An 18,405-nucleotide genomic window follows, 5' to 3' on the forward strand; every position below is an offset into this window, starting at 1 on the left:
CACTGAATCCCCCATACGGTGAGAGTTGAGAGAGCCACAACCAGACCGTATCGAGCACACAGTGATAGAGATGAAATAATCAAAACAAGACTACCTATTCGGTTCCACCATGTTGCATACACGATGAGAGAGATGTGACAGTCCATACTAGCTCTCCATGTTAGAAAAACGGTGGAGATGCCAGGCCCCATTCCGTCTGGTTTTGACTGCATCTGGCCTATCCCAGTCGGCCTTGTTGTGGCTGGCTCATCCTCCCGTCCTGTTAAAATTGGGTGCAGTAGTTCAACCGTGTTGCTAACATAAGGAGACCAATAGGACAGTCACAAGCAGACCAGATAGTACCTGACTACCACACTGTCCCGCCCATACGGGACAATGACAGTGCTTATTTTGAACAACCAGGTCCTGATGATTCGAGTGTTATCCAAGTTTGGAAGACAGAGTCACAACCATGGAAGACAGTAGTCTCAATCATGATAATGCTTATTTTCAGCAATCAGGCCCTGATGATTCGAGTGTTATCAAAGTTTGGAAGACAGAGTCACAACCATGCAAAACAGTAGTCTCAATCATCGCTTATTTTGAACAACAGTTTTGAAGACAGAGTCACAACCATGGAAGGCAGTAGCCTCAATCATGATAAAAGCCAGTCACAATCTGTTTTTTGATGAAAGAGGCCGTCAAAGAATTGACTTGATGTATTTCCAATGGTGGTTCTTTGAACAAGGCTTACAATAAAGGACATGAACAAAGTTATAATAATTGACTGATATATTTTGTCAAATCAGTGACAGGAATTCTACATAATTCTAGGAAAAATCTTATTGAATGGGTAATATTATCCACGGAGACGGATTAAAATGAAATAATTCGAAACAACTGCTGAAAAATTCAAATAATAAGTTATACAGAATTCATGAAAGCAAACAAGACCAGACAGATACCAAATATAACTTTCAATTCATCAGTTTACCCGGTACTAAAGAGAGTCTACAGACAGGAGCCAGGTACTTGAATTTCCCATTGGTCTCTCCAACCTGACTACGACGAAACTGTTCATGCTTGTGTGAGGAATACATGCAATGCTGAATCACACACGTCCCAGTCCCCCAACCGCTAAAATTTTCACATGAAGAGAACAAATCTGAGACTGGAACTCCCCTGCCTTCAGTCCAAGTTCTAACATGATAAGGTTGCAACAAGATTTAGTGCAATAGTTGTCAATCATTTAAAGTCACTTAGGCTATCACTTTCGACATGAAACTAGATGGAAAAGATTTGTACAGTTTATATTTCGAATGTGATGTCTGAATGAATGAATTCAACGATTTCTGAAAGCAAATTAACCTCACAGCAGAGCCCTCTGATTGGCTCATTTCCACAAGCACAGCAGGCGGATTACGGCACTTTTGATTGACCAATCCACCGGAACTAACCCCCCTTTTTGCCTCTTGAAATCCCTGAATAAAGCAAGACAAGAGACGAGAGGCATCAAATGACTCCACAACAAGTACCACAACTCCACAAATGTGAACATACATGTACAATGTACTGTGTCGACGCCATTTTGCCGGTTTTGTCAGTCTATTTCACATAGGCCTCTTACACGCAATATAGGCCCTTTGTACAAGCCACCTTCATCCGGCTAAATAGCATTTACACAGCATATAAATGTACGATAAAATCAAATTATTTCTACACCAAACCAATCCTAAATTGCAAATACTACGAGGATGGGATGAACTAACATGTGGCTATCTACATTTTTTTTCTCTTAAGATGATTTCGTCAACAACAAATTTAAATTTTTTTCCCAAAACGCAAAAGTCCTGGGCATCGTTTGGTTCTATTATACCCGGCAATTATTTTCGGTAAATTTTTTCTCAAGTATTGATGAGAGCAACTGCTGGTCATTGCTAGAACTGAATGTTAAAAACCTGCATTGACTATATAAAAATATACACAAATGAAATTTAATGACAAGAACTGGTGAATGAAAAGGTAGGTCCAACACTATGTTGAATTATCTAAGAGCTGCTGTTGAAAATATACATTAAAAACATTGACTTTGGGAACAATTCTACAAATTGCGAGTCAATATTGTCTGAAATACACAGACACTGTACAGACCACCAACTTCTTTACAAATCGTTTACAAATAATGACTCAAAGTTTCTCGGTTAAAAAACTGAATTGCCGTAGGTGAAGATGGAAGTGATATACATTCTTATTCTATGTGTAAACAGCTTGAGGCATTACATATTTTTTTTCGCAAGGTATCACCAGTCTGTTTACATTACGATTGTATAAGACACTAATGTACTGTACCATTGAATGACATTTAAGTGATACAAAATACAAAGACAGGCAGATATATGCGGAGAATTCATAAAATAAAAGCTGAGTTGTAATACAACCACATTTCCTCTCTGAATTCACAACAGCAGAATAAAGTGAAATCAACAAAGACTGCCAACAGCTGCTGAAAATCAACAAGCCCATGTCGGAGCATCTTTCTATTTTTGTGTACGCCTTTAAAACACTTCATGGCGTAATGTAACTGAAACACCTGACAAAAATGAGGTCAAAATACAGAGACCAGTCAGAATAACACGGGCAGTTGAGAAGCTACAGCAACTCATACTATAGATTTACATGTGTCCAGTTTTCAAATCCAAAAAAAACGTTGAATTGGTCCAAGTCTGGCTTCATCACCCGAGGCCAAAACCAAACATGGACGAGAGTCACTTTTAAAAACATTAGAAGTTTTGTACCACAACAAAATGCAGCCAAAAGTCTCATTAGTTCAGATTTTTATCCACAACGGACAACAGTAAACACTGAACACTTGCGTAAAAATCGTTCATCGTGCTGGATACAGAAATTCCATCGTAAATACGAGTGACCTTATTAGAAGTCTCGTCGTTTGTACTTTTCTGGGTCGAAGAATGACGTGACGACGACGCGATTGGCAAACTTCCTTCCCGTGAGGGCTTGCTGAGCGCGATGGCAATCCTCAAGTTCACGGAACTCGACGAAGATCTGGAGAGAAAGGAGAGGCAAAAAATTAGATAAAGGAAAATTAATCCTTGCTCAAAGCTTTGGACAACTTCGAGTTTTCTGACATGTATTCGTGAGCAGCAAATAAGTTGTTACTCAACTTCACGTGAAATAGGGAAGGAATTTAAACAACAACTTCAAAGGTAGGAGGCATGTCCCACATTTTATAACCTGTCCCAACCAAATTATACCCCGGCAGTTTACCAGACTTTTTGACTATCGAACACACAGCTTACCTTGCCACACCCTGGTACTTCCACACCAGCAATTGGCCGTGGGATTTCCAAATCGACCACGGCGCCATACTTTCCACACTCCTCCCGAACATCATCAACGATATCTGAAACGGAGAAAACACATTACTATAACAATTTCAAAGCTGAGTTTAAGGGTCAAGGATAACATGGATTAAAAAAGCTCACAATTCAAACTGTCAGAACCAAAATTCTATATTAGGACAAGGAGACTGTATGGAAATCATTTTCACAGTAAGGACAATCACTTAGAATATGAGGGCTATATCAAAATGCATTTCTAAAATCTTTCATACCTTCATATTCTTCATCATCAACCAAGTCTTCTGGAGTGACCATGTTCAACAGACAGAGAACATTCGTTATCTGGTTCGACACACCCATGTTCAATCCTGGCACTTGGATCTGGACCGCTTGTTGATTCTGCAAGAAAAGTTCAATACAAAAGTCAATACATGATAAGTGCAGTGCAAGATAACGCTGAAGGGCATCTTTGGGAAGCCTACATATTTCATGGTTTTATGGACCACAAATGTTTCAAACTTTATCATTTGAAAAGACAAAATTACTATCATGGTTAACGCAGGTAAATCTTCATCAACAATATCATGTCAATCCGAAGTTTACCTGGATTGACATAATTCTCTTTTACTCTTCACCCAGCTATGGAAGATGTCTGCTGGGACAGGACATATAAACCTTCCATATCACAGTCATTTAGTGTTTATCTGCCAAGGCTCATACTATAGCTGCTGCCTAGCTTTTTCGAAGTCGGACTGATTTTCAAGAAATAGATGACAACACTTACGGCCTGTGCATTCTTCGCACCAACACTGGCCCTCTGCACGATGAGCTTCTTGTCTCCAAGCTGCATTCCATTCAAACCTGTGCATGCCTAAAATCAAGAGAAACAATATTTTAGAAATCGATACTCCATCAGGGTACGATACAAAGAGCTGGCCATGTTCAAGTAGTTTGTGGTCTCTCTCGGACAAACTAGCAAGGTCATTTCCAAGAGTTACATTGGTCAATTATGCTAGATTTCCATAATGAGAACTCAAAGAGCCACATTTTGTTTAACACTGGAACCTGAAAATTTGCAGACAGTTGGTAATTTGTGGCTGGAGATCTGCCTGACGAGGGAATGAACATTTCACTATATGAATAGTCAGGTACTAGGACGATGTCAGAACCAGACAGATAATCCTAAATATATGTAGGTTAATTTGATTATCATGCGAGGAGTTCTGTCAGGAACTCAAAGGAGCACTTCTGACTTACTGTGTCTGTGATGTTGATTTCCAAATATTCACAGAAAGCGTATCCCTTGGATAAACCAGTCGCGCTGTCTTTGACGAGATTGAACGCCTTCAAGGGGCCGAACGATGTCAGTAGCTCTTTGACCTACAAAGCAGAACACACGAATCAGTACATCGGATGAGGCGAGAACAAGGTCAGCGAGATCTGAAGGCAATTTGTACACAAATGATCAAAAATTATCACTCATGAAGTGTTACACCAATGCTTTTAAACTTGACTTGGTCTGGATACGCCAAGGCCAGACTAGACACTAAAATATACCAGTGATGAAGAGCTCTCCAAGTCCAAGCAGAAAAGGGCTTGGGAGGCCACATCTCTCTCAGCACAGACAGACTGGGTGGGCCACAGCTCTCCTAGCAGTGATGGGCTGGGAGGGCCACGACTCTCTCAGTACAGACAGGCTGGGAGGGCTATCTTCCATTCTGTCACGTGCTTTCAGAAAGACAGACACTTCACTTGTCTACAACAGAACGAAGTGGCAGAGGAGTGTGAGGCCATTTCAAGACAGAAGGAATCACAAATGGATACGCATTGCCTTCAGAACCCACCAACCTTAATAGTCACAATACATTTACCTTCCTAACGGGACACTACATTACATAGTCCTATTGTGCAGTTTACTGAGAAAGTGTCTTCTCATCAGAAGTCCTCGTCAACCAATCCCGAAGACCAGCCCATTCATTGTCGAAAGACCTCGCATCACTAGTACCCAAGTGAACCAAGGCAAGAGATGTTCAGTGCAAGCACCAACATTTTTACCCCCTGGGGACAAGGTATGCCAGGCATTTTAACATTGAATGGACTGTCTCATTCTTCCTCCCCATCGATCCAATTTGCGCGTTTCGAGCATGTGTGTCGTTGTTTTCCCAGTAAGCGAATCTTACTTACCCATACCTCATGTCGTTTCATTCACACACCAGACAAACAGAATAAGAAACACACACGATTCGCTCAGACACTCAGCCTCATAATCAATGGCATGTCAAAAACCTCCGCCACTTGCCTTGCCTCTTGTCAAGCAGTTTTATTGAGGGTTGGGTGTGTATTAGAAACTTTCGTAGAATTCAACCTCTTCCCCTGAGCTAGGGAATCGAATGGGGAAGAAACAAAAGAGAAATATTAATATCGATTCTATGGTCTCTTAAGACAAGTGGCGATTTCACGACTATCGGCATTATGCTAGATGTTTGAAAAACCTACTGCCACACCAAACAAAGCCATCCTAACCTAAACAGAAGCATAGAGTATGGAAACATATTTTATGACGTCAAATTGTGAGCATTATTGGTTTAAGTCACATCCATGTCGACTGTCAATTTTTTTTTAGTAACGAAGATAGCTTTTAATTATGGCAAGAAAAAAAGGAAATGTCATCAATATCGAATGATGAATACTCCTGATTGAAATTTTGGGTATTTTGGATAAAAGGGACAATAATATTATTCATGACAACAATTCAAATTCACAGAGTTCTGAAAATGAATGCTGCAAGAAATTTTTGCACACGTTCTGAAAGAAATGCCTGAAAGTGAATTTTCAGCGGCATAGGGTCCTGAAATTTTGCATACATTCTGATTGAACAGAATCAGATTGCATATCTGACTTCTCACGGATAAGTTTCAATTTCAATTTAATATAAGTTTGAGGCCATCTGAAAAAGGACTCGCTAATATTCTGAACTACAAAAATAGCCTGAAAATATTGTTTGAAAAAATAAAAGACCTGCAAAAGGGATGTGCTGAAACAGAACATCTGAAAGAGACGGTCCAATGCCACAGTGGCTATGCTCTTGGCATTTAGGTCCAAGGCTAGATTCATGGATGGCGTTTCGTAGGCTCAGTCTAAACCAGCATAATGCACACCGAAGTCATGGGCTGCCTGTAGAAAGGAAAAGGCACAACACACAGCGAGACTTACCGTACACTCCTGGGATAGCGGTTGAAAGGGCAGCGGTTTTCAACTACTACACCCGATCACTCCAAACCTACACCAAATAAAACTCAAGATATTCCACGCATGCTATCCAAAGCTTTTTCAAATTTCCACAATTAAAGAAGGCAAGTAGAAAAGATTGGCGTCTGCAATCTCTACTAACAGGTTCAATCCCTGTCCTGCGTATGCAGAATAATTTTGGTTGAACTTCCCCAGATCAACTAATAGGTGTCTGATTCTGTGCAATGGTATATTTGATGAAGGCACGCCCAATTTCTATGGGCAATAACCAGACTGCAAGTAACCATTAGCAATGCATGGAATATCTTGCTGAAGAAAACTTCCCGATCTGGACAGAACAGACGTTGGTGTAGACCCTGAAATAGCAGCTTCCCTTGTGGCAACGCATCACAATGGAAACTTCTGAAGACCTAGCCTACCACAGGTGAGCGCAATGTTGCTCTGTATCAAACCCCTCCCACCTGATTTTGTTCTCTCAGGTTTTAATTCTTCGGTAGTTCAACGTTGCCACTTGGGAGCCCCGGACAAAGAAGCACACAAGGAAGGCAGATTTTCAGGAGAATGTACTGAAAAAGATGCATTGCAAAGATTTCTGGATACAGCACGGAGGATATACATCTGTCCAAGATACAATCTGCCTTCCTTGCGTTACAACCGGACAGCAACATTACCTGGTCTTCGTTGAGGTAGTTGGGAAGGCCACCAATAAAGATTTTATGTTGCGAATCTGGCACGACTGTTGAAACCACACCTGAAATTGAGGAAATCACGAGTGTTACATTTTAAGCCAGATCAGAGATAGATAAAGGACCATGATCAAGCGTGTCAGATTTTGACCCGCCGACACTTGTCAAAGCTTGCATTACATAAAGGATTCGGCAGACAAGAGGACCCCTACCTGGAACAGCAACCGATGGCGTCTCAGCCATGCCTGGGAGTGGCTGGTAATCTCTTGGCCGACGGATTTTTAGTGACTGTGTCTTAAAATGGATACCATCAAAGGCCATGGCTTGTGTCGTTTCATCCACTGATCGGAACTGTAAGAACCAAGGAAAGGCATCCATTAGATTACAAACAACAAGTTAGGCATCCATTAGATCACAAACAACAAGTTAGGCATCCATTAGATCACAAACAACAAGTTAGGCATCCATTAGATCACAAACAACAAGTTAGGCATCCATTAGATCACAAACAACAAGTTAGGCATCCATTAGATCACAAACAACAAGTTAGGCATCCATTAGATCACAAACAACAAGTTAGGCATCCATTAGATCACAAACAACAAGTTAGGCATCCATTAGATCACAAACAAGTTACAGTATATAATAAGTTTTACAGCGACAACAGCTACTATTATGAATCCCTTCAGGCATACTATGGCTGAATGGGATAGAAGCTGCTCAGACACTGCTGGACTTTAAAGCCGGATTTGAGCAGGGTTTAAAACCCAGGACTATTGGACCGGGAGTCAAGACACTTTCGCCAGTGCAATTGCGCGCCAGACTTTAATCTGATACAACAGCGACATTGACAAGGCAGGATTTCTTGACCTATCGTCCCAAAGATGATACATGCTCGTCTTAAAACGTGGCAATAAATGTCAACATGAACAACCTACCTCTAAAAATGCAAAATTTTTGTCCAAATTGATCTGCACCGCGATAACGGGATTTCCCTCTGCTTGAGCCAGGCGTGCAATTTTCATTTGTTGGTTGAAGAAGTTCATCATATCTTCCTGTGAACAAAATAAACAATCAAATGAAACAACCGCAAGCTGCTGAGGACAATAACATTTGTTTTTTCTCAACAGACAAAAATATCTAAGCATTATCTACGAGTTCCAATGAGATCATCTGCAACTGCCATTGAAGACAGGAGCTTCATAACAGTGCTGTTTCATATCAGCATACTGTCCACAACATTTCCAGGAACAGATTTGGTGGGGTCTTCCACACTCAAAAGAGATATTTAATGAATTGATAAAACCATTAATACCCACTCGGATGACAAAAATGAAGTATGAGAAAGCTGACTCACCTCCGTGCAACCAAAAGGAATGTTTCCAATATATAAACGCCTCGCTTGTCGACTGATGGCGCTGCCAGTGAAGGGTACCGTCGTGCTGGCACCGCCACCATTCGCCACGCCCCCAGCGCTCTCCGGTGGCATCTGTGCAGCCGAGGGCGGCATGCTCATGGGTGGTGGTGGTGGGATACTGGCTGGGGGACCAGGCATCGCGCCCGTCGGAGGAGGGGGTGGTGGAATCGCAGGATTGCCAGCAGCTGGAAAGGAGAAGCAAAGAGAATGGTCATTAGACATCATCATTTGGCACCTTTTTAACGGAAATGTTTCAGAACCAGTGCTGTCAAGTCCATCGACCCAGCAGCTCGACACTCTCATTGCAGTTGACAAAATCCCACATTGTATGCAGTTGACCCATGCAATGCTCATTTGTCTAAAGGTCTCGCTGCTTTGTGTGTCCTGTTGATCACAATGCATATTGAAAATTGGATGGAAAATTGAAGAGGATAAGGATTACATGTAAATTATAAACTATCAACCTCTGCATTTTAGAGAATATTAATGAAAATCCGAACAGGCATGGCATTTCAGGTTTGTTTTAAACCAATGTGAAATCAAAGAATGAAAAAACTTACGAACAGTGATACCTGGGAACGGTACTGTTGCAGCAAATTCCATACTTGATGGCAACTGACCATTAGCTGAAAAAAATATGTCATAGTAACTAACACAGTAAATGGCACTGCCAGAGGGAAATCTTAATTTCATGCCAAATACTTAATAATCTCAGAATTCACCACCTTATAAGGTCAAAGTGGTAAAAACATGGCAAAGCACTACTTTAAATATGCCTTGATTGAATAAACAATATTTTTATTCTAATCTAAGATAAATGTTGTTAAGTTGAGGACATAAAGCCTCCAGTTGGAGTTCCAATAATGGATGCTCACCTTGCATTGCCTTGTACTGCATAGGACTAATGTGCTCAAATCCAGCTGGGGCTTTGTCCCAGTATTTGTACGGCTTCTTCTTTCTACCTGCACCTCGCTTGGCGGGTGGAGATCGACTGAAAAGTTAAAATGATGAATGATACGACACAAAATACACAACTAGAATAAACGCCAGAATTTCCCCACAACACTTTCCTGACATTTTTAGAGATATTAGAAGTCAAGTGTCTATTTTCTCCTCAAAATACAACTTCAGCTTGTTCAGTACAAGTCTGCTATACTGCAATCGGACCATATGAAAACATTTACACTTCTTTTCAAAGTAATTTTCTTTGTATGATTTTATTAGATGGCAAGACTGTTTCAATTTCATTGGGTTAATATTTGTGCAACGTAAACTGAAGCTGAATTGGCATTCTTCCTGCAACGAAATATTTACTAAACAAGAATCAGGTTGCTGCTTTATCAGTAGGCAGTCCTCATGTATTTTGTTCATGCCAATGCTCGCTGTAATTAGACACATTATGATAAATTACCTCTTTGACCTGTGCTTTCTGTTTCCACCATGACGGCCACCTTTTCTGTCCCCCCTGTCTCTGCTCCTGGACCTCGACCTCTTTCTGTCACGACTTTTCGATCGGCTACGAGACCTTCGTTTCTTTCGCTCTGCAGTATAAAAGTTACCGGTGATGTTTTCCGATTCTGCATTGCCCAAGTTGTGAGAAGATTGTGCACGATATATTGCAATTGCTCAGAGTGTCCCAGGTATTCTGCAGTTGCTCCAAATGGAAATGGAATCCCTGGCCCTGGGCTGGGGCTTTTTTTCTTGGTATCATCAAAAGCCCAAATCAGATTGGAACAGGAAGAACATAGGCATAGGCTTCCTTACAGGTAATGATTGCACTGAACCATTCAACAAAAAGAAATCAGACAATGAAAGCAGAAGCCAGTTTACACTGAATTTGAAATAATTTGAATTTGAAATGAAATCGCACCTGGTTCCATTTGTCCATTGTCTGCCATTTTTCTGCTTTTTTACAATCAAATCGGCGTTTGTTTGAGAGTTCAAATGAGAACTATATACTCTCGGTTGTGATTGCCAATTAATAACCGTATTTTTAAGAGCAACCACTGGTTTTATTGTTCTTTTTGATGATAAAATTTGGAATTCGTAAAATCGGAAAATGGCGACGATCGCTGTCCGCTCATTTCGCTCCCTGATCTTTTCGCCCCCAGTCGTTTCGCTCCAAATCGAAGACGTTTCGCTCCCTGGGACTTTTCGTTGGGATGGTACATTGAATTAAAGGGGGACTATACACCTTTTCAGAAATGGGGCGCTGAGTGTCCGAAATAGTGATGTCATAAGGGGAAACTAGGCCTTATGGTGGAGGGACAAAGGAGATAGTCATGGTTGACCAACACACTTGAATGCCTTTAATGACGGGCAAGGGGGAAAAAGTTAGTTCCAATGCAAGCCACCAATTTCGGGAAGCATGTATAGGCAGGAGGAGAGGGCCAATTGGAAATCTGGTGACCACAAAAGAAATGCAAACACAGTCATCGATGTATGAATATTTAATAATAAATAAATGTTAACCAACGTTACACAAGATTTAAAAAAAATTCAAATCATGAATGAAGGTCATTATCAATAAGTCATGATCTGAAGAAAAGAATCGTTGATCACAACAGCCAGCAATGATTATCAAGCCAAGTTGTAGAAGTCAATCCGAAGGCTGTCTCAGTGACATTTCATCCACACCCCAAAAAGTCCACATTTCACTTTTTGAAATGATAGTTGAATTGGTTACAGAACTTGTCCTTGAATTTCCTCTCATCGATCTTGTCCAGGTCTGATGCCACTTTCTTTAGAGCTCTCCTGCAAATAACAAATCAACAATCAAAATCCGAATATTGGAGATGCCACTAATGAAGTGGAGTTTTCACTAAATAACAGTTTCCTTCAATACAAAGGTTGTAACATCTTTCGACCATTACCATGGCATTCAGTGGTGACACTTGAGCAATAAGGCCACATGAAATTAATTTTTGTTTCGCGTAGATCTAGAAATAAAATTTTTATGTGCTGACAAGACATAAACCTTAAGTTCTCAATTGTTCTTTTACTCACCTGCTGAGTACCCGCTTCTCCAATCTATTCCTAGCAGTATTCTGTGTCTGCTTCAAGTTTGTCAGCCCAGGGTATTTCTCCTTCTTCTTTCCTTTCCCTTTTCCCTTGGCTTTCCCCTTTCCCTTACCAGACCCCAGGTCAACGCCCTTGGCGGCCTCAATATCACGGAGGAGCTCCGGGTCCTGCCAATCTGGCACCTCCTCTCCACCTGCTGAAGTAGAGAAAACATGACTTCTAAAGCAAGAGGGAACATATTCTATACTACATGCACATCGAGGCCTACAAATACACAGTGCACAGTGCAAACATTAGCATTTCATTCTGGTTCCAACATGCTATTGTTCTGCTCTATACACAACAAGTATGGATTCAGAAGTGTCAAATTCCCTTCTCCTCTTGGTTTTTCCATAATGTTTACAGACAAAAAATGCAAAATATGTATAGAGTTTTTTTTAGGTGATCTCCTGTTTTGTTCTTTATTTTTCCAAAGTAAACAAACATTGGTCTCTCTTACCACTTGTTCCAGCTCCTGATGATGCTGTTGCCACTGCATCTTCCGGTTTAATTTCAAGGCCCTTCTCATCTCTCTGAACGATCTTGCCATGGAATGGACACTAGGATGAAAAGAGAACGTATAAACAGGTCTGGCTTACTTGATACGCTGAATGTATGAGTACCCCATCACATCACATCAGAGGTGTCTGCAGCAGATACCTCTGTAAGCAAGACACCCGTTCGATTGCGGACACTGATTTTGTCCAAAATTGGTCATTTTCATTCAATTTGACCTACATGTATGTAATCAGGACGCCTCTCTGACAAGGACAGCAATTCGCAGTCCCAAGTGTGTCCGTTATAGAGAGGTTCTAATGTAATATCATAACCTATCAGAAGTAATTGAAAGGATGATCAGCTAATAGTTACCTTTAACCTATCTCTTCTTTCACACAACTTTCCATTTGGCATGGGTGCCCGGCAGGCCCACTTGACTGGTTGATACCGGCCCGTAAAGTCAATCTTCCGCGACGTCATGGCTTCGAGCGTGTTCTAGCAAGTGAGAAAAGTATACATATACAGATCTTTGGCAACACATGTCACCTACATGTACAGAACTATGGCAACACAACCTACATGTACAGAACTATGGCAACACATGTAACCTATATTTACAGATCTATGGCAACACATGTAACCTACATGTACAGATCTATGGCAACACATGTAACCTACATGTACTGATCTATGGCAACACATGTAACCTACATGTAACAGATCTATGGCAACACATGTAACCTACATGTACAGATCTATGTCTTCAGTTTTTCACTCAAAAGTCATTTTTCATGGTACATTATGGTGATGAGCTGCGTGTTATTAAAAAAATTAAAAAGTTAATTATGTGGGAAAGTTCCAAAAGGAACATGAATCCGAAGTGATGATGATGATGAAGATGATAACGTTGTTGACGACATTGCTTCTAAATTTCTAGCCCCCTGCATGCACACAAACAAGCACCATTTCACATATCAAGTAAGCTGGGAAACTGGGGATGAAGTGAGGACCTACTTACTGCAGTTACAAATTCACTCCCCGTATTTTCAGATTGCCAAAATACATGCAATGAATCAAACCTGCAATGGACCCAAAAATATATTAGCGAGCCTCATGTATATTTGAATAGACAAGACAGTCGTACCAATAGCTCCATTTCGGGATGAATTCCCTTCAACCAAACTTATACTGTCGATTTAAGATTGCTACAAAACTTATGTAGCGCAAGAAATTAAAGGATCATGATAAATAACCATTCATTTACTTCCACATCTTACACCTTCAGAAGTAGGTTTATGCACAATGCAAATTTATGTTAATTAAAATATCAAATGATGACTAACTTGACGACTGTTGGAGGCTTAATTTCCTTCTCTGATTTGCCCCAGTAACTCAAGTCGGTGTCAAACTGAACCTTGGGAGCCCTCTTCAACATTTCTGCTTTCTTGGGATCAATGTCAGCCGTGGAGGACAGAGGCTTTGGAAAGCTGCTGAAAATCAAATAGAAGCAGCATAATATTATCATATCAAAACATTTCGATTATAGTTCGAGTACCCCACAAATTGATGATTGACAATTAATTGATCATTGATTTTAAAATCGCATGCAAAAAAATTACTTGTTTGCGGTGGTCATCGCATCGCACACAACGCAACAAGATCTGCGATCACAGCAATCTGCGCTCAATATCAACATCAAACCTTAAAACGTGAATCCTAAAATCAAACCTGGTTGGTGTCGTAATCGTCTCCGTGTGAATTTTTTTCTTGAGGACATTAAGCGTGGCTTCGACAGTGGTGGGATCAGATGAACACTCAACGTGACTTGGCCGCGATTGAATCTGCCATTGACTGGCCGTCTTCCCAGCATACTGTGATGGACGGCTGCCTTTACTCGTAGATTGTTCTGGTTCTAAAATTACATGTAGCAATCGAATTGAAATTGTTGGTGAAATCACAGATCTTGTGCAGGAAATGTTAAACACTATAACACTATTAAGACCTAGTAAGGAGAACAGTGCTTTGAGCAGGGCCACCTGGAAAGGAGCTTTACAAATATCTCATTGTGACATTTCACAGAAAAGGACCACATATTGAAAAGCGAATTTACACCATTGACCCACATATCGGGCTTTGTTGTTGGCAAAACAATGGCAATAACAAAGACATTATCAAAACGTGGTACAGTTTATTGGCAACGTCACAGGGTCAAGGCCAAGTATCAATGTCCAAAATGGATGTCCAGAAGACAGATGACGTCACTGCATGGCATCTATATGACAAAATATTTATAATCCCGAGTGCCTATTTTTAAAACAACCTCAAGTTAATCATTCTGAGGAAATCAGGGGTTAAAGTTCACTTCTACGGCCCTGCACGGGGCAAACATTAACCCCCGATTTCCTCAGGATGCAAGTTACATGTAATAAAACTTGAAACTTGAACTAACCTTCAACACTCTTCCTGGGCCTGAATTCAATTCTCTTGCTAACGAACTCATATTTATCTCTAGTTGTTGTCACTCTCTTCCTCAGCTCCAGAACTTCCCGCACTTGGTCTTGGTGCCCACCAAATTTTGTCAGAATCTGAGAAAAAAACAGTACCGGTTTATATTTATGACAAAGTCTAACAGTACTCGATTTGATACTCTAGTCGATGATTGTGAATGAATATCAAAGACCTGATAAATATGCTGTAATAAAGCTTTGAAAGCAGTGGCTTTTCAATTCCGAGGCAAACACACTATATGTATCTGATACCAACAACACTGTCCACCTACATACCTCGAGCCACCTGCTGACCATGGGCCCAAACTTTGTATCAATCAACCTCTGAGCATCAACAAGATTCTGGATGATATCTGTATTGTTATCATCCTCAATAATCTCTGGCGTCACATCAATGTTGAGATTATAACGCCACGTCCCGAATCCATGCTCTCGAATAAATGCTGAACCAGTTTTACTGATCATACTGGCAATATCGGAAACTTCTTCAAAGTCATCGTAATCACTATCATCAGAAGTACAGGATGTTCCAGAGTCCGACTTCACCGCTTCATTTCCACCTGAAAATGTGTCCATATTAATTTCCGCTTCTGTTAAGCCAACTAGTCTAGAATTTTTTCCACCACTTTTCGAAGACTTTGCAATTGGAAATGGGAGCTTGAATTTGTCAAAAATGTCTATATTGCCAACTTGGTTGTCAGCACTACCTTGATGTGATTTGGACACTTTGCCGTCAGAATTGTCGTTTTGTGATTCGGAATCGACGCTCTGATTTTTCTCCTTCCGCGACTTTTTCCCCGTTGTATCCGCATCAATGTCTGGCCCTCTTTTACCCAGAAAAGAACTATGCGTCTTTTCACAAGTATCTGGATTCTTCCGAGTAGGACTGTGGCCTTCATTCTGTCCTAGCGTTTCATTTTTTGAATTGCAATCGTCACATTTTGCTAGCAACTCAGGAACATGTTCACCAACTCCAGCACTAGTAGAATCTTTATCAGGTTCTTTGTCATGATTATCACCAACGCCCGAGCATGTTGGAGTGAGATCATTTGTGTCAGTATTCTCATCACACGGCATCACAGATGCAGAAGAAACCACAGGCTCCCAACGAGGTACTTCATTTGCACTAGAATAAATTTTGTCCCAGTCGATCTCGAAATCAGGATTTGGCAAAATGAGGTCAATCCCACTTTCCAACTGTGTTACACAAGCAAGAATCTCAGTACAGTTTTCTGGAGAAAAAAGAAGAATAGAATGATGAAAAAATGTATTTTCAATAAAAATTAAAATATGATGTCTGTTTATTTTCTTTCAAGTTAGTTCAGGGAACATCAGTGCCACCAGTTGATAAAGACAAATTTGGTATCCGCACTAACGCTGTCAAAATACAGCATCTCATATGCTTTGATTACAATAGATACAGGCATAAGACTAAGAGATACAGACACAAGAGCTACAAGAGATACATGTACACAACAAACATACCATCCATTTCTTTGCGTAAAGTGTCCAACTTTTTCGTCATAAATTCGCAGCGTCTCCGATCTCTTTCTTCAGCTACTCGTCTCTCCATCACATTTTGAGCACTAGCATCATTAAATTCAACCTGGAAGTGTTTAGATGGATATCTTTGTTTACAAAGTGACGTCTTTCATTTCTAATAACATCCAGTGACCAAATTTATCTGCAAACTTTCTCCAAAAGGGCAGATATAACAAGAAACATAGAGTAAAAAACTGACACAGTATTTTAATAGGATTCAGTTGCATTCATCACACAGTTAAATTAATTGTTTTACCTTCTTAAAATTCTTCAAAAAGTTGTATCCCAGTGCTAACTTCTTGTAGGCATGTCCAAAATCTATGTACCATTTTTGAACAGCTTGGATGGCCAAACGATTCAGATTCTTTGCGGCATGCTTTGGAGGTGGAAGGGGACAATCAAAATCAATCTCTGCAAAAAGAACATGAACAATTTGTTTTTATTCATGTTAATCTTTTTAAGTGATGGTCGCACTCCTTTCTTGTAATCTACTGAATTTGCCTCCTTCCTATCAGCGTTGCAGTAGGACTCCCGACGTCATGTCAGCAATATCCGAGACTGACCTCAAGTCATAAGTTGGCCGTTTTATTTCCACATAATAGAAAGCCACCACTAGTGGAGCTGATCTGGAAGAGGCAAATTCAAGACTGAAATATAAGTAGGTGACAGGCATTTACATTCTGATTGTTCTCCTCCATGCTAAGATATTGCAGTTAAAACCAATTCAAGGCTTTTGCCCGATATGTTGTCTAATTGCAACTTCTTAAATTTGCTCTGATAATTACCGGCTGTTAGCTCTAAGAAGTTATGGAAATCCGAGAGAATGAGTTCTCTAAACTGATGTGATCTCACAAATATCTCATTGGCAATCTGGAAGGCAGAAAAACGGATCTCGGCATGTTCTTTTTCCAGTTGAGACATAACCAAGTGATGTAGATGTTTAACATATCCATCAGAAACCCTGAAAAGTGAAAATAGCAGAAGATGAATTTGATTTTTACAATTTTCGGAATTTTTCGTACTGTCCAAACAAAACAGTATTAACTAGAAACAAAGCCAGTTTCTTTAAAAACAGTCTTACCTGTAACTAAAAACAAAGCTAATTCTTCAATTCTAGATTCTTGCATGACTTTTGTCATCTGGTTTATAGCCTCCTTGGAATATCGACAACTAAAATCGGCCATCAAAACAACTAACCACTAATCAAAGTTTTTACACTGTAGTCTGGAAATCAAGAGAAGTTAGCCCAATCCAATATAACATGTCGTACTTGCAGATCTTTTTCAAGCTTTTCATGATGCCTTCATCTAGAGTCTGACTGCCAGATGTTGTCAATTCCTCCACATATTTCGCCATCTCCTGGCACAAACCATGGTCAAGCGCTGCCTCTTCTTCAGACATGTTTACACTTATCTGGAAAGGATATCAGAGGTTGGTAGAACATGCTCTGTCAGTTAGATAATCTTCTAAGGCTCTGAAACTCTGTCTCTCACCTTCCCGAAATTATTGGGTTATAAGCCTGACTATCATGACTATCATAGTGACAATTAGGTTACAACCTGGCTGAGGGGTGAGACACCTCGACCGGAGCACAGAGAAGACAGTTCACAGCCTTGGTGCCACAGAGACAATGTTGACACCTGGCCTGTCTGAAAGTAGACATCCGCAACCGACAGTTCACAGCCGAGCTGTCACAGATAATTTACAACCTGCCCCAACTTAAGGTAAGCAACGTGACCCAGCTAATGAGGTAAGGGCCGGAGAAGCGAACAGCGAACATTAAGCATGACTGCAGATGTAGGCCTAACCATCAATAATTAGACGAGACAAGTTTTATGACATTAGTCTTCCCACTAGGGCACTACACTATGACTAACAGAACACTATGTATAAATGTAAACATTGTTCCAAAAATCAATCAAGTACAGGAATCTATACGACTTGGCCTATAGACGCCAATAAATCCCAGATCTCACTCATGACATGACTGCAAGAGAAGATAGACTTGCCTAGGATCACTCTTGATGACCGACGAATGATAAAGAATGAAAGACAAGTGACCTGCCAAAGACCACACAACAGTTGACCAAACGATTCTGGCAACTGCT

At 40.5% G+C, this 18,405-nt stretch overlaps 2 protein-coding genes across 3 annotated transcripts; both read right to left on the reverse strand.

Moving 5' to 3' along the window:
* Positions 1 to 753: 753 nt before the first annotated feature.
* Positions 754 to 10,773, reverse strand: LOC135487353 (splicing factor U2AF 50 kDa subunit-like). The gene is made up of 13 exons (XM_064770961.1): positions 10,561 to 10,773; positions 10,102 to 10,231; positions 9,566 to 9,681; positions 9,251 to 9,316; positions 8,631 to 8,875; positions 8,212 to 8,328; positions 7,486 to 7,624; positions 7,259 to 7,338; positions 4,596 to 4,718; positions 4,123 to 4,209; positions 3,611 to 3,737; positions 3,297 to 3,400; positions 754 to 3,042 (listed from the first exon to the last, which is right to left on the reverse strand). Exons 1-13 carry the CDS (start codon positions 10,586 to 10,588, stop codon positions 2,911 to 2,913), a joined length of 1,494 nt encoding a protein of 497 aa, XP_064627031.1. The 5' UTR covers positions 10,589 to 10,773; the 3' UTR covers positions 754 to 2,910.
* A 424-nt stretch (positions 10,774 to 11,197) lies between these two features.
* Positions 11,198 to 17,706, reverse strand: LOC135498616 (UV-stimulated scaffold protein A-like). Of its 2 annotated transcripts, none has more exons than XM_064788970.1 (13): positions 17,568 to 17,706; positions 17,083 to 17,258; positions 16,554 to 16,708; positions 16,241 to 16,361; positions 15,032 to 15,987; positions 14,698 to 14,833; positions 13,977 to 14,160; positions 13,592 to 13,735; positions 13,267 to 13,327; positions 12,621 to 12,743; positions 12,211 to 12,310; positions 11,697 to 11,907; positions 11,198 to 11,444 (listed from the first exon to the last, which is right to left on the reverse strand). In XM_064788970.1, exons 1-13 carry the CDS (start codon positions 17,696 to 17,698, stop codon positions 11,345 to 11,347), a joined length of 2,598 nt encoding a protein of 865 aa, XP_064645040.1. In that variant the 5' UTR covers positions 17,699 to 17,706; the 3' UTR covers positions 11,198 to 11,344. The 2 variants fall into 2 exon arrangements, with proteins under 2 accessions (XP_064645040.1, XP_064645030.1); XM_064788960.1 differs by having other exon boundaries at positions 13,592 to 13,738.
* Between the last annotated feature and the right edge of the window lie 699 nt (positions 17,707 to 18,405).

Source organism: Lineus longissimus, chromosome 1, assembly GCF_910592395.1.
Source record: "Lineus longissimus chromosome 1, tnLinLong1.2, whole genome shotgun sequence".
Taxonomy (NCBI): Eukaryota; Metazoa; Nemertea; class Pilidiophora; order Heteronemertea; family Lineidae; genus Lineus; species Lineus longissimus.

Coding starts and splice junctions, on each gene's coding strand:
- LOC135487353 (XM_064770961.1), bottom strand. CDS start 10,588: ATGGCAGACAATGGACAAATGGAACCAG. Junction 8,329..8,630: donor TTCCTTTTGGTTGCACGGAG/GTGAGTCAGCTT, acceptor TTTTGTTCACAG/GAAGATATGATGAACTTCTT. Junction 4,719..7,258: donor ACTACCTCAACGAAGACCAG/GTAATGTTGCTG, acceptor TCTGCTTTGTAG/GTCAAAGAGCTACTGACATC.
- LOC135498616 (XM_064788960.1), bottom strand. CDS start 17,698: ATGTCTGAAGAAGAGGCAGCGCTTGACCATGGTTTGTGCCAGGAGATG. Junction 16,362..16,553: donor TTTTGAAGAATTTTAAGAAG/GTAAAACAATTA, acceptor AAACACTTCCAG/GTTGAATTTAATGATGCTAG. Junction 14,161..14,697: donor GCCCAGGAAGAGTGTTGAAG/GTTAGTTCAAGT, acceptor ATGTAATTTTAG/AACCAGAACAATCTACGAGT.